The sequence below is a fragment of the Lytechinus variegatus genome, chromosome 14 (genome assembly GCF_018143015.1).
Source record: "Lytechinus variegatus isolate NC3 chromosome 14, Lvar_3.0, whole genome shotgun sequence".
Taxonomy (NCBI): domain Eukaryota; kingdom Metazoa; phylum Echinodermata; class Echinoidea; order Temnopleuroida; family Toxopneustidae; genus Lytechinus; species Lytechinus variegatus.
In genome coordinates, this window is record NC_054753.1 from 24516502 (window position 1) to 24541967 (window position 25466).

The 25466-nt window shown below is 36.1% G+C and overlaps 1 protein-coding gene across 3 annotated transcripts in view; it reads right to left on the reverse strand.

Moving 5' to 3' along the window:
• LOC121427237 overlaps window positions 1-25466 on the reverse strand; it is a 62777-nt gene that overhangs the window by 24881 nt on the left and 12430 nt on the right. For all 3 annotated transcript variants that reach the window (XM_041623542.1, XM_041623541.1, XM_041623543.1), the window contains exons 2-4: window positions 9655-10247; window positions 2937-3048; window positions 1092-1180 (exon numbers count right to left, since the gene is read on the reverse strand). In XM_041623542.1, the coding sequence (XP_041479476.1) occupies window positions 1092-1180; window positions 2937-3048; window positions 9655-10247 (794 nt within the window). The remainder of the gene's footprint in view (window positions 1-1091; window positions 1181-2936; window positions 3049-9654; window positions 10248-25466) is intronic.

The following is a 25466-nucleotide window of genomic DNA, read 5'->3' on the forward strand; positions in this document are numbered from 1 at the left end:
GAAAATCTATATAGGCCTATAAATATACTTTTGAATAGATACTCGAGCAGTATAAATGATGTCCCTATTCAATACACATAGTACTGTATTCTGCAGATTTTTAAACAAAAATGTCTTGTAGGCCTATAGGCCCTACATGTACAGTATAGTTTACTACAGAGTCTAGTCAGAGGTAAAAAAAATAAATTTATCTACATCTAGAATACAGATTTGAGTCATCCCAACTGTATTAGCGATTCCCACAGAAGAGTTTTGAGTCAACTTACAGTATAGTTTGACTTTGACTTCATATACTGAGGGAAATTTCGACACAATGTTTTGAAACATGTAAATAAGCTTCCCATTACTTGGGCAGTGAAACATTTTTTCATGAAATGGTTTATTTCATTGCATTCATGTAGTTGACGTATGTGTGATTTGGGAGAATCATGTTCATAATTCACAAATAACTTGTTTTTGTTATTCTCTTCAAATCCTAAATGTAATTAAAATGTTTTCAAAAATATGATTTTTGTTTTTAATACCCTGGTAGTTTATCGCAATGCACTGGGCATGTACTTCATCATGAAGTCAGATGATGTGACACGAAATAAGTTTGTTTTGCGTAGCTTTCGGGGAATTTCTCGAGTAATTCACAAACAGTGTCACATCATATGAAGAAAAGTGCGTGAAAGTTATGGCAACCGAGCATTCACCCTGGCAATTTATGCATAAAGGACTTTTTCAGTAATGATCTATTGCTGTTGTTGTTTAATACACATTGATACTGTGCAAGAGCTATATTGGACTTTGCAACAACTAAATGGCTTGCAACATATCACTGTTTGGCAAGTTAAAGAGCAAGATGAAACAAATGATTGTAAAAAACGATACCAATTTTAATTAAAAATACTCTTCAGAAAATTTCAAGAAAAAAATATACACATTTTTGAAGTCATCAGCCATATTGCACTTTTACTTGCCGACCGATGACATATTCACATTGACTCTTTTCATTGTATTGTCAATTCTTGATATAACCCTAGATTTTATACAACATAGCAATAAAACATTGCCAAATTAACACAATGGGCATGATAGTGATTTTTTACCTGCTCCTTCCCACGGCGACAGCTTCATTTCACAGCCAAAGAAGAGCTTCCCTTTCGACGCCGACATCGCCTTCTCCATATCCTCCGTCCTAAATAAACAAAGATTCGAAAATAAATAAAAAGAAATGAGAGAAATTAAGAAATACTAAGGAAAGATTATGAAATTTTAAATGATTAAGTCGGAGCAGAAATAGAAGCATCTTGCCATGCCCATCGTCAAATTCGCAAAATTCCGATGGCACTCATTTTTTTTGCAAGATAAAGAAAGAAGACATGTCATATATCCACAATGAGTTCCCAAACAAAAGTCATGCTTTATAACATGGCATACTGTATACGCATTATGCCTTCGGTCAACTTGCAACCTTACTGCTAATTAAAGAGAAAAGTACCGGTAGTAAAAATGATCACTATTCAAAAGCGCTTGAACCCCACAATATACACTTGCTGAGTATCAAAGACACCTTACCGAATTAAAATCATGCAGGGCAGATCAATACCAACAATAGACGCAAAATAATAAAGAGTTTTCTCGTTGCTGTGTAATATATAGTAGTGAAATGAAATAGTAGTGATCTGCTGTCTGCATGCATATTGAAACTAAGCATGATGTACGGCTTCGTGGAGAAACAGACTCCAATGATTTATTTAAAGAAAGAACTCCTCCAAGATATTGTAAAGCACAAGATAAGGGGAAAATCAACCTACACATTAGTTAAAAAAAAAAAAAAGAAAACCTACAAAAAATTAATATTTGGTCGCTCATTATCACCAGCATAATGACTTACAAGCAGCAAGCATAAAAGAAATACACACTGGATTAACCCCCTACTCTACTGCCCACATGTAAACTCTAAACCAGTAGTACATGTAGCTCCATGTCTAAACGTTGCTCTTGTTGTATCAGATCTTTAATCAGCCTCCAACAGAAAAGCAACATGATTTTGAAATAATCAGCAGCAGTATATTTGGAAGTTATATCAATTAAAATGCCCTTTTAAGTCTAATGAAACCATAAACTTACCTCATAACTACCCCCCCCACCCACCTTCCTGTTCATGCTTCAAATTTGCTGTTTAAATTTCTGCTTGCTCATACATAGGAATTAAAGGTAAATGCCAGTTGTGGTAACAATATCAAAATGAGTTCGTACAGAATCCAATGAAATGACCACCAAAGTGTCTGTTTGTATAAATAAAAAATATGTGCCAAGCCAAAGGATTCTGGAAGAAATTGTGTAATTGCTGAGAAATTAGCACAGGATTCGGGTCAAGCGTCGGGCCGACACTCAAAGCAATAATACACTGTCCCACGTGTGCTTATCTGTGTTGGTAATCTTCAGTGGATGAACATTTTTCAGTGTAGATTTCAAGATTTCACGAAGTTCAGTTTATGGAACTGTACCAGATCTAGATCCTCGATGATATACTGAAAAGTAAGCCTGGTTTTACAGACTTTCTCATGAAATCAGTGTTTACTGCAACTACTGGCATTTCTCTTTAACCCTCTTTCTTATCAACATGCACTGTATCTGTATTTTGAAGGCATTGTATTTGTATTTCGAAGGCAATGGGTGATTTCAAGTTCAGTGTTGACCTTTTGGTGTTGGTGTTAGGTCAAATTTTTTACATGAGTATAACACCAAATAAAGTGAAGATTGTCCTGATAAGTCACTCACTGGTTGTTGAGATGTCAATAATGTGATCTGGATCAGTTTTACAAACTCAGAATAGGTTTTGGAGCTAGGAGAAGCAATCGAAATTCCAACACTAACACCAACACCAACGCCAACACCGGACTTGAAATCACCCATTGTAAAGTGGTGTTAGAAGTAAAAATGTTTACCTCTTGAAGAAGACGATGCCGACTCTATCGTCCCCCGCCCCCTGGACGGTGACTGCCGTCACCTGGCCGTACTTCTTGAACTCGTGAAACAAACCATCCTTGATGCTTGAATCTATACAGAGATAAAATTAAACCAGGTCAGTCTCAAGAAACAATTAAAAAAAAAAAGAGATTTTCATATATGTGAAAAATAAAACATTATTATTCCATGATTTTCTACTACCAATCAAGCCTACATGTCAATCGTGTACAAAAAAGGTTTTGATGAAATTTTGTGTATTAAAGTGAACTTCACTACTGCAGCTTTGAATAAAAAATCAAACATGAAAACTTCAAACGCGATCCATTGGCAGCTACTTTAATATCCGTCATCCACCAACATGCTAGGTCTTTGTGTCTGAAAGAGCTTTCAGAGATAAAGCACATTGTGTAGTGCTTTCAAACAAACTACAAATCACATTTTCAAACCTTCGATGTCCCATAGCCTGATAGTTTGTCACTATAATTAAACACAACATGCGATGGCACATACTACCCACATAGTGCTGTACACCACACATAACTTTCAAATTAATTCATCCTTGATGCTCTTTCAATCGGGATCCAATCTCAGGTTGAATGTCACGAACGAGAAAATAATTCCATTAAAATCCAGATAGTAATTCCAATGGTTCTGCAAACGGGAGCTAGAAATTATTCCTTGAAGAAACAGATGAAGCCAGGTAACAAGGTTTTCATCCAAATCCCTGACGAGATGAGTTGGTCCAAGCAAGAGTTAGGTCTGTTGCAGAGAAGTAATTCATAAATATTTTCCTCAAAGCAGGTCAATGGCTCATTTGCCGAGCAAAACGAATAATCATTTACATGTACGTTTTTTGCTATAAATTTCAGTCTGGTATGATCACACAGGAACGGGTATAGTATTACTCCAGTAAGCCCATAGGCCTATTCATCCTTTTTTTTAGTTTTTCAAATTAGAATAAATGTTCCATTGGCTTGATGAAACAGATTCGGGCAATAAATAAGCTGACCCGACCACAGGCTAGCAGGACTGCATACTGTACAATATAACATTGCACAATAGTACTGTACCTATCAAATTAATGTAAACATGGTTAAAACATGTAAGATAATTGTTGATTAAGTACACAATATTCATATCAATTTTAGAACTCTCTTTCAAAAAATGTTCAAAAATAAATTCCATGTACAGTACATGAACATGTACATTGTACACTAATACTTTCATACATATTCAGTGCTACTCTACTGGACTATAATGGTGATGAAACACAAACATATTTGGTTTCTATTCTAAATGAATGTAGGACCTTGAAATGAACATTAAAAAATAATAGATTTAAACAGAATGAATGAATAAATAAATCAATCAATCAACGAATCAATGAATAATTCAATAAATCAATCAATTAATCAATCATTCAATCAATCAATCAATCATTCAAACTAGTGTAAATTTAAATAACATTCTGAAAAGAAAATATATACCAGTACCAGTGGTGACCACCAAACACAATTAAAAATGATGTGCACTCATCAACGAGTGAAATTATACATTGTAATACATGAATCTATGTACAATACAAGTACACATAGTACAAAAATGTAGGCTTACATGTATACATGTATGTAACAATAGGCCTATATACAAAGTTGATAATTAATTCAGAACATTACCTATACATGTTGAACAAGTCAGAAAAATGCAAATGATATTCAATGCCACCCAATCATATGGGACAGTAACATATACGTACACCACTCCTTCATACACTGTGCTTGTTCAAATGTCCAAATAAGTTCCAACCTCTCCACATGCAGAAGACAACATAGGCCTACATGTATGTACTGTATACGGTACATGTACAAATACATGATAGCCAAATGAAAGACTTAAAGTACATGTACTGTAACTTACACGTATTCCTTTTTTGAATGTCATCTGTGGAGTGCACAATACCGCACTCACATATCATTTCCTGATTTCACATGCAAACGACTCCATAACAACGTGATAATATACACCATTGAGAAAGAGAAGTGGTGCATACACGAAAAAGGAGAATATATCTATTTACTCTGAAGCTTTCATAAGTGGCATCTGACAATTAATAATATTACTATAAACAGTAGACGAGCATAGCCCTCTGGCACAGAGAGAGAGAGAGAGTCTTAAAAAGAAAGAAAAAAAACTTGACAGAGAGCGCAATCCCAGAAGAGAGCCTAACGTACATGAACTGAAGCAAAAAATAAATAAACTGTATGACACATAACTGTATAGGATATGGCTTTATACAACGTGCAGTCGGATTGGCTTTGAATGGATAAAGGCTTATCCCAATTGTGGTAGGAGAAAGAATTTCCCTTCAAGATAAAGTGTATGATTCACAGTCATACTCAGATATTGGCGTTTTATTTCAATTCAGGTAACAAAATTTCTAGTTTCACAGGAGAAAAACTTTTGCTTAATTACAATTTTGATAAGCATTTTCCGTCATAAGAGGAGAGCTATCAAATATGGTCTGTACAGTCTTATGTAAAGAATTCTTTAAAAAATGTGAGGCGAATTGAGATGTGATACTAGGAAAGTTATTTATTCCTTGTGTCTGTGCGTCAATTATAGTACATACCACCTCTGCAATCCTCCATAATATAGTTCTAAGTTCATTTTAAATTTTATGAACTTTCTATTTGTATGAATTTACGACTACACAACAAATATTTCCCCTTCCTCATAAAGTTAATGAAAATGCAAAATGAAAAATTTGTGTAAATGCACTTATCCTGGAAGCAAAAATACTGGTACTTAATATCCATACATGTATTTGATACCAAATACATGGTACACATTACATTGCATGAAGGTATGTACATGTACACTGTCGAACTACAAGACAATTTTTTTCTTAAATGCTATTGAAATTCAATGCAGATATTAGCTGTTGAAATCATTGCACTTGATAGACATCAAGCATGAATGCTGTTCATTTACAACTTTTTTTTCTACATCACATTGTGTTTTGAAATGAAACTAGATATTTTTCCTTTAAAAAGCGATGAATTTCCCCCGCTGATATCAAGGCCAGATGTTTCGTTCTTAATCACCCCAACATGCGCCCTACTCAAATAACAAGCAGAGCAAGCAGGATTTAGACCGAAAGCGGACGGACGGACGGATAGCGGAAGGAAGCGCTGGGACAGCCACTCTTTCCTCTCCAACAAACACTCGAGGTCTCCCGATAACACACAAGAACACATATGCCTACTGCAAATTTGGTCTATTGCCATCCAAGTCTTATTCTGTTTATCTTCTACACCAGCAGTATGTGTATGTGTACAGTGTACACTTTTTGTGCAGTATGCAGTGCTGGTGTAGGCCCTACATGTACATGTATATCCAAAGAAAATTCTGTAGGTGTATTTATAACACATAATAAAAATGCAGACAAAAATGACAAAATATCAATATTGGCTTCTTGCCAGATATGTGCTTTTCTTGGCCACAGTAATTTACAGCATTGATGGCCAAGGAAATTGCCCTTTTTGTATCAAGGTTTTAAAAGAGAGTAGGAGTAATATTTGATTTCTACCTGGGAATAATCAATAATGGTTACAGATTTTACCAGTTCATTAATGCGAGGACATATTAGTAGGCCTACGTAATGTTTACTATCCAACCACACCCTCAAAGAGGGTAAATTTGCATTTCGACCTACATGTTCTTTCGATTACATTAAAAACTGGAGTGGTTATACATGTAAGCCTAATACAGCAAGTCATAATTACTCTTACACAGTGAGCCTTCTTTCAGTTTCAATAAAAAACAAATTAATATAGGCCTACCAGGTCTCATCAGCAGTTTAAAATTATTGTCTGAATATATTCGAATACAAATGAAAACAAAGATCTGTGTATGGAAAATCAGACTTGATTATTATTAGTATGCAAGTACATTGGTACATAAATTCCACTTATTCGCATATTTCATTATCTAGCCTACACGTATAATTTCAATATTTTCCCCATATTTTTATTTCAACATGACAAACATAATACTGCAATTTTTATCATTAACGTTAAATGCTGGGATGACAAAAAACATGAAGAGGCGATGCAATAACTCTTTTACATTACGGTATGACAGTAATTGAACAAGGATGCATGCGCATACACAGGTCGGTGTCTTTTGGACAGCACTTTAGTATTGGCACTCAGAGGCAGACTTTGGTGGTTGAAAGATTAAGGTTTTATGCTTTTTACTCCCCAATCCATTAGAATCAACCTTCACCCTATCTCATGCCAGATACCCAATTCAATTATCGCCTTCTTTCATGAAAAAATGAGGGAGGGTGAAGAATGAAAGATAGAAAGAAAAGAATAGAGAGGGGTTGGGATTGGGGAATGGATGGAAGGTTGGAAGAAAGAGAAAGACAAAAGGAGGGAATGAAAAAATAAAGGAACAAAAGTTAGATAGAATGAAGGATAAAATGTCAGTTGAAAAAAAAATTAAAAATCTAAGAAAGTGTCTACATGATAAGAAAGAATGAAGAAATGACAAGACAAATTGAAAGAAAGAAAAATAAAGAGAGAAAGAAAAAAAGAAAGAGGGGGGGGGAGATTGAAAAAGCAATACAGGCTAAAAGGGAGGGTAGAAATAGATGTGAAAAAGTAGGCTTGTAGAAAATGGACAAGGTAGCGTAAGGGGAGTTATAGTCGATTAGGAGGTGTCATCTCTTTTTTTAAAAAGATCACACATTTTTCACTTCCCTCGTTCTTTCCTGAAGTGCGTGTAGGAAGCATTCTAATGCATTCCTGCCATTAAACCCATTACGTGAAAGAGGTACAAGGGAGGGAGCTTCTCAGCAAAATGTATGTCAGGCACCATTCTCTCGTTCATTTTATCCACGATCTTAATTCTCTTGCACCAATTCCCAAATCCATTTAATACCGTCCCGGTCTTGATGAGGAGATGTGCAAAGAGCTTCAGAGTTAAGACTTGCTTCAAACCCAAACATACCAAGACCCAACACATTAGAGCCGTCTGCACCATCCAGAGTTTTCAAATTAGCGCGCTATTTCTGATCCGGCAAATTATCCCGATCCGAACGATCTCGAGATTATTTGCAATGGAGACGAAATTATCGCGCTAGTTCGTAGGATTAATCTCGAGATTGCAATCCCAGGTCAACTTGGGATTATTTGCAAAATAGCGCGCTATTTTATGAATTATCGCCCTAATTCTTAGGTGCCGACACACTCGGGATTATTTATTCATGGCGTTAGACCATAATTCATTGATGCTTCGCTTGAGCAGGAATTGCTCTTCTTGCGATGGTGGAGACGGGGTTTCTTGAATCTTGAGATTAATCGCGAAGGGGGCCGATCAGGCTAAAATCTCGAAATTGAGCAAACTCGGGATGGTGCAGCACCGCCTATTGTGAAGCGAATTTTGAATCTTATTGTTCATCTACTCTAACATGTACAATCCTGACTATGCAAAACCGCAAAATCATAAGCCTTCTTAATAGTAGAACAATTTAGAAAATTCCCTTTCTTTGCCAAAACAATGCTAGTACATTACAATAATGCGAAACCACTGCTATCGAGTTCTCTGTTTCATTTAAAGCTGTATAGTACACAAATTGCACTCATCATTTAAACTTGGAGTTCATCCTGTTATATTGATTTGTCAATTGTGACTGCATATCAACAGAAATGACTGGAAAACTTAGAAAATAGATACATCAAACATGAATTTACAGTATTAACCATCACTGCAACACTTAAATCTCTATGCAGTTCTTTTAAAACAAGTTCATATCATAGCCACTTTTTTAAGCTAACACTATAATGAAATCAATGGATGTTCATCATTTGATAACTTCATCTTGAAACTGAAAATTACTCAATATCATGTTTTCTAGTCAAATTGCAAATTGCCAAAACAAAAAAAAACAGTGAAATTAAAAGAGTCTGTATACTACTCAAAAACACAGTGTAACTTTACACAACATTGATCAATAAAGCTCCACCCATAAAGTTTCATTCTCATAAAACCAAGTCATCCATTTTATAAACAAATAAACCACATATTTGAAATCGACGACTACAACATTGTGCAATTTAGGGACTGTCCCTTTTTTCTCCCTCACACATTATTTTCTCCTTTTTTTTCTCTTTCTCTTTTACTTTGTTCAGGTCTGAAATAAAATCTGAAATAAAAGCTTTTGATTGTGGTGAGAAAAATACAGAGGAATATCAGGCTGTGGTATTTTGTAATGAAATATACGGCACATGACAATGCATGTTCTTAATACAACAAGTACATGTATGAGAAAGAGTAATGACATAAAGTATATACTGTACTTCCTCTTTCCAACAAACACTGCAATAATATTAACAAATTTAAGAACGGCAAACAGAATTTCAAACAAGGGAATTTCAATAAAATTTTCCAGTGAATTCTAGAATAAAGAAAGAATTTACAAATATCAATGAAGAACATTAAAAGTATATGAAACACAACATAATTGTGATGTCTATACAGGGTACATATCAGGAAAGGTATAGTAGTACATTTCACCCGAGATTAAATACAATATACAAGACTATAAAATGTGAAATATACATGGATATTGTGAAGTATACAATGCGAAATGTACATTCTACACTGTTTGTGAATGACAAGGATACATACCGCTTGACCTTGAAGGTAAGTTTCTGACACATAATCCTGAGTACTTGAGTGAGCTACCTGAGCTTTGAGTGTTTTCTGTGTTTCGACTTTCCCGATCACTCTCTGGGTCCTTACTACACTGAGACCTCCGCGACCAATTGTCGCTCCCCGACACACTACTCCGCGAGTCCGTGCTCCGGCTCCGGCTGCGTGAGCGGCTGCGCGATCGACTGAAACTCCGCGACCGCACAGACCGCGGCGAGTGGCTGCGGTTCGTGCCAGAGCCTGTCCTCTGGTGCGCTTTTGGGCGCGACTTCCGCGAGCCGGAGTCCGAGTAACCATCACCGTCGCTCCGAGAACTTGTGAAATTATCCTTGAAATATGATTCCTGTTGGTCCTGTGTGTACGGTGTGTCACCACTATTTCCCCGGGAATGTTGCGAGTAGTAATTGCGATTGTAAGACGTCCTTTCGCGCGGCCTACCCTCACGGTAGGCCGATGGCGACATGCTATTCTCGTCCCTGTAACCATCGCGTGAGTCCCGACTGTAATGTCTGTCGTATGATCTCCCATAGTCATAATTTGATCCCAATTCATAACGTTCATCTGCTGACCTGCAAAATATAAAAAAAAAGAAATGTGTGAAAATATAACCTAGAAATGTAAGACAATACTGCTGTTTTTTACCACAAAATTTCAAAGAATACTGCAGATTGTTGTCCGGCACAAATACAAGCATACACGTACACCACAAAAATATCTTTAAGGCAACATACATATAAATAAATAAAACTGTTAAATCCTTACAACATTATAACTACACACACATTCACATCATACTACATAAGCCTGGATTATCATGACCTCATACTAGGGAGATCATTACTGTCAATACCATTTGTGGGCTTTGTAGCTGTACACCAACTTTGTAAACCATGAAGTATTATGGACATGCTATAGGGCAATTCCATAAAATATGTACGTCCGACCCCCTATATGTGGGACATTCATAAAAACTTTCTGTCCCTGATTTCTGGTTCTTTTGACAGTCTGTAATGTTCTCAAAGGACCATGACTTGGTCAGTTAATGAAGTGAAGTAAGACTTGAGAAAAATGGGGGTCGGATGTACAAAAAGGTTGATCATATTATGGAATTATGCTATAGCAACATTAAAAATACATTGTATACAAAAATTAAAGTTTTACTATTAAATCATTGATTAGAAATCAAACTTTATGAAGGCTTAATCATGTTGCTCACTGGTCATTAATATTAAGTCAAATAGTCAGAGTGCATGGTAGCCGAGGCAATTGTTCATGACCTTGTGATAAAATGCATTGATTGTGATATGAAAATTATGAATGTATAACAGAATACGTAACAAGCCTACATGTATACTTAATATGTAACTTCAAATATAGTTGGTTTCAATTCACTGATTTTCAGGGACAGAGATTTCTCATGGTTTCCAGAGCAAAGCTTTCAGATCTCAGAGCGTAAAGGCATAAACCTGTAAAACGACCAACAAGCGAGGGCCCTGAAACAAGACAAACAAGTGACTATTTCGGGACAGGCCTTTGCCACCATAATCGACCAGGATATTTGATTTAGGCGACGCTGGCGCTTGGTTGCTCAGCGAGAGGTTCCATTGGCCCATGCAAGGCGAGCCCCATTACGCCTGGTTAGGAGAGATTTGTGGCATGGTTTACATAGGTTTACCGAAGACTAGAAGCAGGCCAGCAAGAAGTGTAAATTAAATCATGTGGAAAGGAAATTCAGAGCTAGTTTTCTCGTTAGCACAAGGCCAATAGCAAGGGGCAGGTAAGATTCCCCAATAACAACAAACACTACCAAGCGAAGAAGGGCCCTGTTGAGTCATATTCTAGTTTATTCACTTCTACAAAACAAAACAAAACTACTTTAAAACCATTTACAAGAACGAGGTGTGAATGTAAAACAGTTTGACAATAATCTCTATAACAAAATATAGAGCATAATCATTTCAACCAAAATTGGGGAATTCAATCTATCAACAAAAATGCTGGAAATGAGCTTTACCCAATCATCTTTCATACCTCTACTGAAGAAAATTAATGTTTATGAAATGCAGAACTCAAAGAGAACAGTCACCACAATTTGCCAAAGCCATTTTGGCATTTGGGTGTACATTTGAATTGGGAAATTTTGTGCGTGGCTAATCGCAAATGAGGAAACTTAACGGGGCAGTGAATTTGATGTATTACAGCACACTGCAGACTTGTTCAGCTGGGTGTACTGAATTTTGTACTACTCATTTCCTGGTTTGCTATTCGCTGGCAATTGGTAATCCAAAACCAAAACCAAAAGATTTGTTTTCATTTTAAATTGTGACAAGTCTAAAACAAATATCAATTCATGATGACAGAGCGGGACTCCTCTCTAAACAGAATGATGGATGTGAGAGGAACATAAACAATGAGTAACCATGGAAACCGCAATCATATCTCCCACAGAAGAATAACTAAATGGGCAAAATAATTGGCAATGACTGAATAGGCCAATATAAAGCATGAAACATATACAGAAATGAAATGTACACTGTTTCCATGTGGTTCTATGCCATATGGCATGTGTAACTGAATTTTAACAAAAATAACAGTCCCCCACCCCAATTTTGTTTTTTTACCCCTGGATAGTTATTAAAAAGTTACTAAAATGTTCTGTGAGAAACAAGGCCTTAGCAAAGTCAATCATAAAGAAAATGCACTCCCACGCCCCTTGAACTCTGACAAAGAAGAACACATAATGAGGCAAGAGCTATTTGGGGAGGTAGATCATTATTCAAGTAATTTCCGGGAACAGAATAAATTGTTTGATTTCAAACTTCTCTCAGACAGTGCCCAAACCACATAAACCACCAAAATGAAGAGAAATCACCCAATACAAAGACTGCTGTTTATCTTTGGAACACACAAGTCTTCAAAACAAGATACAACCAATAAAAGACTGTAATGCAAGGGGGTAAATAGCTTGGTGGAAATTAATCAAACGCTGCATATTAAAACAATTTTTTTTCCTTCAATTTTGGGGTTTCTATCGCAATCAATCTAACTGTGAAAGAGACGCGAAGATGAATACAATGAATGAATGAAATATGCTTTGAGATTACTTTGTAACAGGGAGGGGCCAAGGCTAAAAAAATCAAGAATAGATCGAGATAATAACCAAATACTCCCTCCACATATGATAAGGCTACAAGTACATGTATAATTGTATATATTTACTGAATAGTTGTAGGGGGAAAATTGATGTGGGAAACTTATTCATATCAAGAATCATTCAATAGAAGGGCAGCATTGTACTTTTTGCTTTGGAACAAAGCTTATATTATGTCCAACAGCTGTGACCATCAAATGACTTTCAAATTATGTTAAGATATGTTTCACATAGAGGTATACACTTTTTTAAAAATCTGAAATCATTTCAAAGGTTATTTTGAAAATACTTTTCTAGTCATATGAATATACATATATATGCAATTTCTTTTCATTCTTTGAAATTCATTACTATTGTTTACTACTACTGTATATGAGGAGGACTTATCACATCCACATTGTATAGTATTAGTAATAATTGTTTCATAATTCCTTTTTTTTAATGAGTTTCGTTTCATTGAGCCCACTTCATTATATCCCTGAGTGTATATCACAAACAGGAAAAAACAAGCGCAGAGACACCTGAATTAATCTCCCTATAATTTTTTTACATTTTATTACAGTTGTCTTCTGCATTTTTATACCCCCATCTCTGTACATGTACAAGATTTATGCATTTTTAAGCGAAGTTGAATAAACTCAACTGCATTATTAATACGCTGGACCAGCAAAAACAAATCGTTTGATAACATGCTGGCAATAGGAGATGTACATGTACATGAAAGTACCTATTACAATGATGGTACTTCTTATAAATTAATTTTTTATTGATAATGATCTACAATGACTTTACACATACCAGCTAAATTTTCACTTATTTCACATAATACACCAAAGGGTTGTTAATGGATATCAGGCTATTTCTGTGAACTGGAACTCACAAATGATTTCGTCATTAATTGAACTAGATCAAACTTTGTCAGCACAAATGACCAGACAATGACATACACATTATACAGACAATATGTACACAAGGCCTGTATGTATATAGGCCTGAACATACTGTACATATCATTTTTACTTTTGGGTAGATTTTTTTTCTTTAATTAATTGTATATTTTGCAATATACAAGCAATTTTATGAAACAAGCCAGTAGTAATTGACCATTGTGAGCATTTTGATTAGCACTCTACTATATAGACTGCTCCAGTATGTCTGTTCTTTCTTAATTGTCATTTCTATATAATTTCCATCCGAACGATGGCTACAAAAGGAAGTTCATGCCCCCTAACTTGTCAGATTTAATAGGAAACTCTTGACTTTGATAGCTCAGACACATGTACTTAAAAAGAGCGTGTTTATTTAAAGGTATTCGGGGCTTTGCCAAGGAAAGCGTTTCTCAAGAGATAACACTTCACAATATGAAGAAAATAAATTGGCTGTGTACATAGGTGACTGTTAAATTTTGTTTGTTTTATATCTGAATTATCTCCTGGACAGTCCATTGATAATAAACATTGATGGATCACCATCCCAACTCAGCCTATCACCAACATAAATAGGCTCGTATGGGACCAAACATATTTTCAGTAGTGATACTAGGTTTCAATCTCCATTGGCTTTTGCAGTCACTTACTCATTGTATTTTCAGCACACTTTTTTTGCCGAACAAATTACAATCTATCCATTCTAATCGCATTTTCTGCTGAATGAATTTAATAAATTGGCAATTGTCTCTATAAATTAAGGGAAAAAAACCCTTTAAAAATGAGGTATCTGTTTTAAAGAGGTCAACATGGGGCTCTTTATAGCATATGGACGGTGAGTCATTGTGTCATGAGCTTGCTGGTTCGCAATCATTCTCTCTTGTCTACATGCTAATGGAAAGAGGATGTAGGAAAGGGGGAAGGAATAATCATATTCTTATTGGAAATGGACCCCCAGTGGACTGTGAAACTGTCAAGGACTCGGTGATGGGGGGGGGGGGGAGAAAACAGGTATTTAAAGTTACACTGCAATGTTGAACTTTACAGGCAAGTTCACATCAAACTACTTTGCAATTTATTCCAACAAGTTGATTGCTGCACTGCAAAAATATCGGGTGTTAATTTAACACCAGCTCGGTGCCTATATAGGAAAACACCAAAGGTGTTCAAACAGCACCACTTTGGCTTCAGGCTAACACCAGATCTAGGCATTTAATCAACAATCAGTGTAAAACCTATAGGCCTATCGGTTTGACTGGTGTCTCAACACTTACCTGGTGTTTTCTGATAGATACAGAGGTGGTGTTTTTGCAGTGTACATCTCCTGATTCTGTTTTAGTTTTCGATAGATTCCTTCAATCAGTTTAACACAATGTCTACTATTAAAGGCCAAGTGGGTTCAAAATGAAGTAAGGATAAATCACTTCACTGTTTAATTAATACTAATACCCTCTTCACACTGGCCACAAACACTGCTACCGTGCCAGGGTAACTTTTCTATTGTGAATGCATTTATAGCAAGTTTATATCACTGTCACCGTCCAGTGGCAGCACCGGCATAAACTTGAAAACCAGTGTGAGAGGGACATAATTGTGTTTTCGAGAGGAAAACTGTTAAAAAATCAACTATTGGAGGCCATACATGCACTTCAATTATGAGTCGAAACAACCTTAAACATGAGAGCTTTGGAACGGAAGAGATCCACAACCGTCATTCTTTGATATATATTTTATTCAAATACCATACAAAATATCGCAATAATGAATACACAGTAAAGAAAATGAAAGATCACTTATAATGAGTTGAAGTAATGCAAAATGCAATTTCACAAAACAATGCTAAACATGCAAAATTTGAAAGGGGAATTATTACGGTGAAAATATGACAAATTCCAATTCACAATAGAACAGCGAAAATCGTCGAAGATCGCCACAATCGTTCTTTAAAGAGAAATATATAGATTCCCAGGGAATGGAGATGAGACTATTGGGCCAGACAAGGTCCCTTTCCATATATGGGCATGTTTATTCCGAGACAGGAGGAGATAAAGGAACTCTGACCTAAGCTTGACCTAGGAGCGATAAAATCAAACCCAAAAAAAATTCGCACCCCCAGTAATTGTACTTTTATCTCCCACTCTTTTTTTTATCCCACACTTCCTTCATGAAATCACTGTGATAACCATGACAATATTCTTTTTATTGCACTGTGATTCATACTACAAAGAATAAAAGAATTACACTTGTTTTAGCGCACAAAGTAATCTCTTCTCACTCATTGTATTCATTTGGGGTTCTAAAATAACGCTAGTTCTGTTGCTTTACATCAAAGCAAGATACAGTATTGGGGCTATCATAAATAGCTGTAAATTACTTTTCTTTTCTATCATCTTGTTATCCTATTTTATTCACTCAGCTAATTGACGAAATTGAAAACAAAACTCTGTAATGTATATGTAGCAATTTCTCAATATGCCACGTTGTTACGTTTTGATTTTTCTCTCTCTCTCTCTCACCAATATTGCCCTCAATGCAAATACAAAGAAATAGCTCATCTAATGGAATTAAGAGTTATGGCTAAATAGATGCTATAATTCTATTATTTTATATGTATATATATTTGCCTACTATACAGTAAAACATTTCTTTTTTTATTCATTCTTTTTTTTTTGGGGGGGGGGCAAAATCAATGCATAAATTTCCCAAACTCTAGCTAGCTAAAAATAAAGTTTTAAATGCAGGTCTATAAAAAAAATGTCTTATATATCCTGTGCATTATCATTTCACAATTCATACATACATTCACACGTAGACCTTCATGTACATTGATTTATGTACAGTCATACACAAGGTAAAAGGTAGCTTAGTGCCCCCCTTATCATTATTCAACTATCAAAAAAAAAATTGTAAAAAATAAAGTTTTATTTGAATCCCAATAGATTAGATTTATAAAGAACCAGAGGACTGTATTTTTTTTTCTCTCTCTCTCCATTTATCAGGACCTTCGATCTTGATACACTGTTTTTATCAATTCTTTTGTTTCTTTTGTCAAACAAGTATTGTTGCAGGAGACACAAGGCTTGTGTACAACCATGACAGGCTGTGTTTAACTAGAGCAAGAATAATACTAACTACAATGACATGGTTTCTTGTGACAAACATACAAGGTTATTCATGCTGGCAAAACCAGCCATGGCACATTTCATACATGAACTGTGGACTGGGATATATTCACCGTGAAAGATTTTGTGCATGTATGTAAATGGGGTGATCCAAATATAGTACAGAAAGATTCATAAACACGGTATTTGTATCCTAATCACATTCTCATGATATCACACTTATTTTCCTGTTTTAAATTGATTGTAAGCAAACAATCTTAATTGCTGATTAAAAACCTGAATCCAGACTCTAAATTGAAAAATCTATATGCAGGCATATATGACCACAATATGGTTCAAACATTATGCTGCACAGATGAAATGAAACAGAATGCTTTATTGCGCCTACATCCTGCTCGGAATGAAGGGGTTGGATCATTTCATTGAAGCCATGAATGATAAATTCCAGTTTAAAATGAAACAAATCATGCTGATGGGCTCTAAGTACCATTCAAAACTAATGACAATTTGTACGATTAGGGGATGCATGGTGGATATCAAATAAGATTCAGTCAGTGACTTTGATGATAATAATAATAATGTTCTGCTTTATCACAGCACATCAATCGAGGCATCAACCACACAGGAAATAATACATCATCCTCCCTTGATTAATCCTTTAACATGATTTTTTTTTAAATCAATAAACATTCATAACTTGACATCTTTAAAAAAAAAATCTGAAAAGGAAAATGAGTGTTTAAAATAGCAGATAGAGAAGGTTAGATTACCGGTATATTTTGCAATATCTGTACGTCTACATAAATCAATAACAGAATGTCATCAAACATATGTTGGTTTTAGACCCACTTTCAATGTCAGCGAAATCTAATGAAATCTTTCAGATTGCTCAGAGTACATTATTAACTTGAATCCTAACAATATGTGTATAAACCAGTAGGCTCATATCCCTAAGACCCTGAAATGTCTACAAACAGTTTGTGACCTATCGTGTGGGATACTAGAGCTGAGAAGCTCCAAGCCATTACAGTGAAACCGAAGCCAGCCGCAATTCATGCAAATGTACTCTGTTTGGGCACTTCAGCAGTCCCTGCGACGCCATGTGACGAGAGCGTTGTATCGCAAATCAAGACAAAAAAGGGGGAAGACAAACTCGTAGAATACGGAGACATCCATCTAGATATAAGCTTCAAGTGTAAAAAAAAAAGAAGTTTGATCCACATTCTGATGTGTATGTGCATATACTGCCTTGGCACAGAAGTGGAATCAGAAAATTATTTAATTTCACAGGCCACATTTGCAGTAGGAATTTGCTGGATCATGTAGCGTGATTCAAGAAATATATATTTGGCCAAATATAGAATCAGAGAGAACATCTATGATTTCTTTTTTTCTTTAATATAACCAAATATGACATTTCCATAAATTAGAGTGGTCCAATGCCTACATACACATGTTCATGGATATAAGATCAATTAAATGATCTATGTGTTTCTCTTTTGTTTTTAATTTACATATTTATTCATAATTTCAATTTTAATGTACATGTATATTCAGTGATCACTGGTTTGAACTTTTTTGTTTTACCTAAAAGAGAGTCTTTGGTAAAACCACCACTTCTTTAGATTTTCTCACAAAACAGAACCACCAGTGTAAGTTCAAGACCATTCTCTACATGCTTGTATTCATAATCTATAACCCTACCTATATTTTCACTATCATACTGCCAAATGATGGACTGTAAAACCAGCGAATCCTTGTTTAAACTGAATGTTATTTTTGCGCTGATATGTAGGCCTACTCCACTGCACAACGTGTGCAATAAAGCGCAAAGAGCCAACGACCTCTCACGAACTACCCACAACCTATGCCAGAATCTCCCCACCCCTAGCCGTTCACGGAGAGAAAGCAAAACAACAACACCAGCGACGAATTGACATAAATAACATCGTTATATGACTGCCCCTCCCCCTTCTCTTCCCCCTCATACTATAGGCAATCAACCCTGAGGTGTTCAATTTCAATTTACACCACATATGGTTTTATTGGGAAACCCTGGCTTAGGCATGCCTCCGGATCATTCTTGGAAGAGGGGGGACCAGGCGACAGATCTAAAGGGATGGGGGAAGGGTGCGAAGGGATGGGGAAGAGGGGGAAGGGTGCGAAGAGGGGGAGGGAGGATGGGAGAGGGTGGAGGAAAAACAGGAAAAAAAAAGGAAGGAGTAGAAAACTGTTTGAATATCATCATGGACCTACTAGCTAGTAGGTCCATGATATCATTGAAGGTTCAAGTACCAGTAGGAGTTTGAGAAGCATAAAAATAACACTGGGCAAAAGGGTGAAGGATATTCAGACCCCCTGGGTGAAAAAGAAATAAATGAAATAAAAATTGAATATGCAGGTATGTGAACCTTAGATTGTATTTATCAAGAGAAAAGCAACATGAAAGTAAAATATAACCCCACCCCCCAAAAATAAATAATATGACAAAACTAAAAAAAAATGAATAAATGGCATTTTCCCCATCTACAGAGTACAATACCTTAATAAAGAGTAAATAGCAAAGGAATCACAAGGGGTATGTGGGAAGATAAGAAAGGAAAATGGTACATTTGTTGGATGTTAAAGAAGAAAGTGAAATAAATGGAAGCATACGAAAAGAGAAAGCTGGGAAAGGGGGAAGGGGAGACGGAATGCTCACAGCCATATGGCGAACAACAAGCAGTGGGATACATTATTAAATTTTTGTAATTATCCCCGTTATTGGTCGGTGGAGAGCGGAATGTGAGTGAGCTATGACAGAAGCGCCCTTTCCAGAGGTAAAAGGGAGGGCAACATTGACAAAACTCATTTCCTATGATGGATAAGGTTGAGGAATCAACATAGACCCCCCCCCATCAGTCTTCAGGTCATATACTATTTCAATGCTTAATGTCCCTGTATGTTGACAATATGCAGGTAACATGCATGCATAACTCAAATACATTTTCAACACATATTTTTAGTTAAGTACCCATACACATAATGTACCTTTATATATTATGTCACAGGTAGGCACGTACATGTACTTTGCACAGACATCATCCCATCATGATACCAGTACAATATATATAGGCATACATCAATATCATTCTCTACATCCGCATCATTGGGTCGATGGCCCATACATCACGGCCTTGTGTAGTTAATATTTTGTCACAATTTAGAGGTCCATCAATACGCAAGGGCAAGGCCGTACACTATCTCATGCTGAATATTAAGTAATCGTACTTTTAGATGGGATGGAATTTCAAGTAAGCCTTAATATAGGAGCTACATCTACTAGAGAAAAAAATAATTTGTATACTGCACTGCTACTATTTTAACAGCCATGCAAAAAGTGGCTTAATAAGAATTTTTATATTGACTACTAAGAACAAAGCACAATGAAAATTTAGTTCCAATTTACTTCCAAATGATATAATTTTCAGCCATTCATCTTGTACATATGTACAAAAATTTCCAAGTGCTTCCCATCACCATCTATAGGCCTATTCATATATTGTACATGACTACGCTTTGATTTGTACTATGACCTACATGTAAATCTTGTACATTTCGGACCAATCTTGCGCAATCCCTCTTTATCAACATGTATTTGTAACCTACATTTCCGAAGTTCTCGTGCCAGTTTCAGGCTGGCATTGCGGAACCAAGAATGGAGTAGAGTTCAAGTACGACCTTGCTTGCATGTAACGCTACCCCTTCTCACAAATGCGGCAGCCGGGGGAACGGAGAAAACTGGTATTGACGTCAGTGACAAAATATTGGGGGATGTTTCTTGGTACACACCTGAACAAAGCAGATGGCAGAGAGGGGAGACAAAAGAGGGAGGCTTTTTTTTTCATAATGGATGATGGTATTGGTGAAGCGAAAGAAAAGGTGTTGAGTCCTGTAGGGTTTATGCATGCTTCCGTGGTTGCTAAGAATACACCTTGAGGATACCCTAGACTGGATGATGAAATCATTTCCAATTCAAAGCTTCCAAATATGATAAATATAGAAGTCAACAGGATTACATGAATATCTACAATCACGATATCCCCATTCATACATAGTATTTTTATAGGCCTCATAACAAACATTAAAATCATGTTTGACCAATACATATGTATGTGGCTTCACATGAATTCCCAGAATGCACTTGCCCATGATAAAATAGAACTACACTGTACTTTGTGCAAGAAATCCATGATTGCTATTTTAGAAATACATGTATGTAAATTGTTCAATTGTCCAATGTATGTGACAGAACTCAGAAACTACATGTAGGCCTACACGTAAAAATCACATGAATAAACTGTCTGTGGATTCCATACTCAACCATTAAAAATGCTTTTTGAAATAATTCCAAAAATGCGTACATGTATCATTCCACAGCAGATATTTCACAGAAATATTCAAACAGTAGAGCGGCAATTTTGAGAAACAGCTTCGTATCAAGAAATAAATCTGATTGGGTGGTAGTCATCCAAAAACCAATAAGCCTACATGGAGATCAATGCATGCCTTCCTCATTAGCATGGATCTGTATACACATCACATTAGTCATCCAGGTCAAACTTTCTCGGAATTTCAGGCAATGTAATTTTCAGAAATACATTGCAGATCCCCCCCCCCTTTCCCCAACAATGTAATATCCAGAAAATTATCCTGTAATGTACCAATATCTTGGATGCATTCCTTTCAGAAACGCACCACATTCCTGGCATACCCTGGTAACTTTCCTCCACATGCGCTGACCATATGTTACTGTTCCCTTCACTCCCTGAGGCTATCCTAATTGACCAGGTCATCTGAACCTGACCTTAACCAACCATCACTACCCCACCCCCAACAACTGGTTAGTCTAAAGGCAAGACTTTAATTTTAGACAATCTGCATACAACAACACAAAAATATATAAGATTTTGAATGGGAGGACATTTATTTATATTCTGGTATAGAACGAAGCAAAGGAAGGGTGTGATTTCTGTCTAGTCTGCTGTGCAAACCCTTCACTGGAGTTAAGGGTCTGAATGGGCAGCCTACTCAAAAGTACTCATGCCTTGCATACTGAACGCACTCTCACTTTTATATGTGCTATCTGTGTGGAGACACACTTGCTGATCAAAGTCTCAATCAGGGTCTGTGCATGCAGACTACCAGTCTTCAGGGACTAGTCAAGTTTTAAAACCTGGATTACTTCGACTAAAACTACTATACATGTATTTAATTAACAATCACAGCAACAATAATAAATAAAGCTCATTGTGAACAAAGAAACTATAAGAATGGGTATTATTTGCAGTTACACAAATTGTAAAGGCCTGGTCACACCGCCCGAGCGTTGTTGGAGCGGTCATTTAGGGGTAGGGAGAGAGGGTCGTATTTCGCTCACAAAATTGAGGAAAAAAATAGAAAACAAAAAAAAACATTCGAAATTGAAAATGGTGACCGGTAGCGAGCGGTGATGATTTTTTTCTCTCCACTCCAACAACGCTCGGATGGTGTGACCAGGCCTTAAGCAGGGTCATGGAACCATATAAAATTTTAGATAGTTTGAACCTTTACTCGCAAAATGCATTTGAATTTTTGAAAGGCAATAGATTTAAGTCTTTTTTATATCCCTTTATTCAGTTCTGTTTACTTCATACTGCAAGGTTAGCTAGCCTATTAATTTTAGTTTTATACCTGAAATCATATTTCTTTCTTTTCAACGTTTCCTCATTTTTATACGTTGTTTTGTTCACGAACCAGCCAAATAAAATGCAACAGAGCATACACCAAGGGCTTTTATCCTACATGTTTTAAGAAAATCCACCAATAGCAAAGTACTTTACAGGGCTTTTGATACAAGCTTCTCATTACGTCAGGTTTTATCTGGTTTAATTTGCAGTACTGAAAATACAGCCATGAAATTACTTCTTTTCATGCCACTACAGATCGATGAAAGGGCTTTACATATCCAAAGGTTGCAAAGAAATTAAAAGCAATGAAACAAGAGCAAAAGAGAATATTATCCAGGTCATACAAAATAGAGCTCAAGCCGGCAACTGTACAATACCAATATCTCATTGAAAAAACAAATCTTGGCCAATATCTAGCCATTTTACATTCTTTATAAATCACGACTAGATGCAAAGTTAATGGCACAGGCACCATATCAATGAAATAAATACCAGTTTACAGGTATCAAATAAAACCCTGAACTGCCAAGCGCATTCAGCTTGTCTTTTACTTTTCTTCTTAGGGTTTGAGATCGGAGAAAAGGGCCTCTTCGCCTTTTTCTTCCTCCGCTGACGTAATTGTGTTTTGAATCGGTAGCAAATGGACGAGCACCTCTGACATTTTCAGGCATTGGACGGTTGGGAACGAGGAGGGAAAACGAAGTAGCGAAGAAGATAGGGGAAATGGATTGAGGGCATTGGAAATATAGTCAGGTGACTTGATGAGAGAAAGAGAGAGAGAGGAAAGGAGAGAGGGGGTAATGTGGGGGTCACAAGAAAGCGTGCCATGATGGGACTATTACTCTACGAAGACAGAGGCTGAATAATGGTTGAAATTTACAGGTATGGCAGTCAGCCAGAGAAGTGTAAAAACATGCAAAAAGCAAGGTTTGATACAAAAAATGGGAGAAAAACAAAAAAATTTGGGAAGAGAACAAAATAGAATGGAAAATGAAAAACAATTGTTTGATACACATATAGTAGGCCCTAAATGGGAATGATGCAAACATGCACTGGTAACCTTGCAATGACGTACGTAATATGCTACTGTAGAATTTTTTGAAGCAATGCCTTATATCAATGTTATTAAACTTAGGCCTATATGTAACCTACGATGTATTTCTACATGTAGACATTACTATCACATATAATTATAAGTCAAAATACATCATAGATATTCGTAAAATTATATAATTTTTCACAAAAATATGATCTACATTCTATTGCAGGAAATTAGAAGGCCGACAGTATTACTGAATGACCTATAGTGAAACGGCACCAGTCTAATTTGGGCCCATGTTTATTACAATCGCTATCATCATCATCATCAATAAAATGGGCTATAATACATAGTGTATAGCTGCTTTATTTAATAAGCAAGCCAAAAATAATAAATTAGGAGACATTCCTGGTACATTACAATCATAATGGTCCACATGAGATCAAGACTGTGCGTTACTGAATATACATACTACTACGTGTAGACATGCTGTACAGAAATCCTCTCTGCCAAGTAATCGCATACAGCGGCCGTACTTGGCACAGGCTTGAATACATTGTATGAACGACTGTCTGGCTTTGCCCCCTTCAGAGACGGAACAAAGCTATGGGAATTTGCAGTTCTCTTCCCAAATCCCTTTCTCTCTGTCTCAGCCAAGACGTTTTGAGGGTATGTCAATATTCCCCTGCTCCCCTGGGGGACCTAATTTCTCAAATTCATGGTTGCCAGAGGTCAGAGGTCATTGGGCCAATAGAGGTCAGTTTCTGAGAAAGGGAATTTGGCTGAAAACAAGCCACAAAGAGAGACGGGCGCTGGCTTGAGAGTGAATAGGGACTGCACTGTGCATAAAAACATACCAACCAGAAAAACAAGATTTACATCAGTGAACAAGTAAATAACTGTAAAGTCTCTCAGAAAAGGCAGAGTATTTTTGAGAACTTTGAGGAAAATTCTGTTCACTTTTCCTACTCTATAAATATAATTGGCCTACATATAGCCATAAGTACAGCAAGAAGACATTCTTTTCAAAGAGCCAACCCCCTACACATATTACTCCCTCCTATCATTTTGGTCTGTTTCCCTATTTTGCCTGTATGTTTTCTTTTTTTTAAATCACGAAAATAAAATTATTAGGGCATGCTTCGAACTTTGACTAGATAGGCCTATATGTAAAATAAGAGATTCATCTCTTTCAGAAAAATGTGTATAAAAACATATCCTGAATTTTAAAATTGTCATGCCAAAAGTGATTTTTAATGATGAAAAATGTACCAATCACTAACAAAAAAAATGTGCTTTATTTGTTTTATCAAATGGGTCAGCAGAATTAATTTAAAATGAAAGTTTGTTCAAACCCCTCCAAATTTTCTCCAATACAGCATAGGCATAATTCCTTTTAATTCTGATTAATCATTAAATCAATCATATCAACAACTCATGATGGCACAATATGAATTGAATTTCAATTTCCTAAGAGCAAGGACAGGGCCACACTAGACAATTAAAACAATAAGTCTTGTTACCACAATTTATCAAAATAACAGCTATTTATACCTGATGATATCGTTAATGAAATATATCACAATGCTTTGGTTTCTTTTTCCTTTTTTTTATCTTCAATAAAATTGCAAATAAAGCAGATATTGAAGAATAATAAGGCCTATTCGATCGGTGCACTGTCAAATGCAGCAGGGAAGATTGTGCCATATTTCCTATGTATCGTATTTACATTTCAGATACAATACATGTACATGTATGCAAGCTTTATTCAGTCAAAATATTTTCATCAACTGAAAACCCTAATCCCTTGACCCTTTTAAGCTTAATTCAACTGGTAAATTT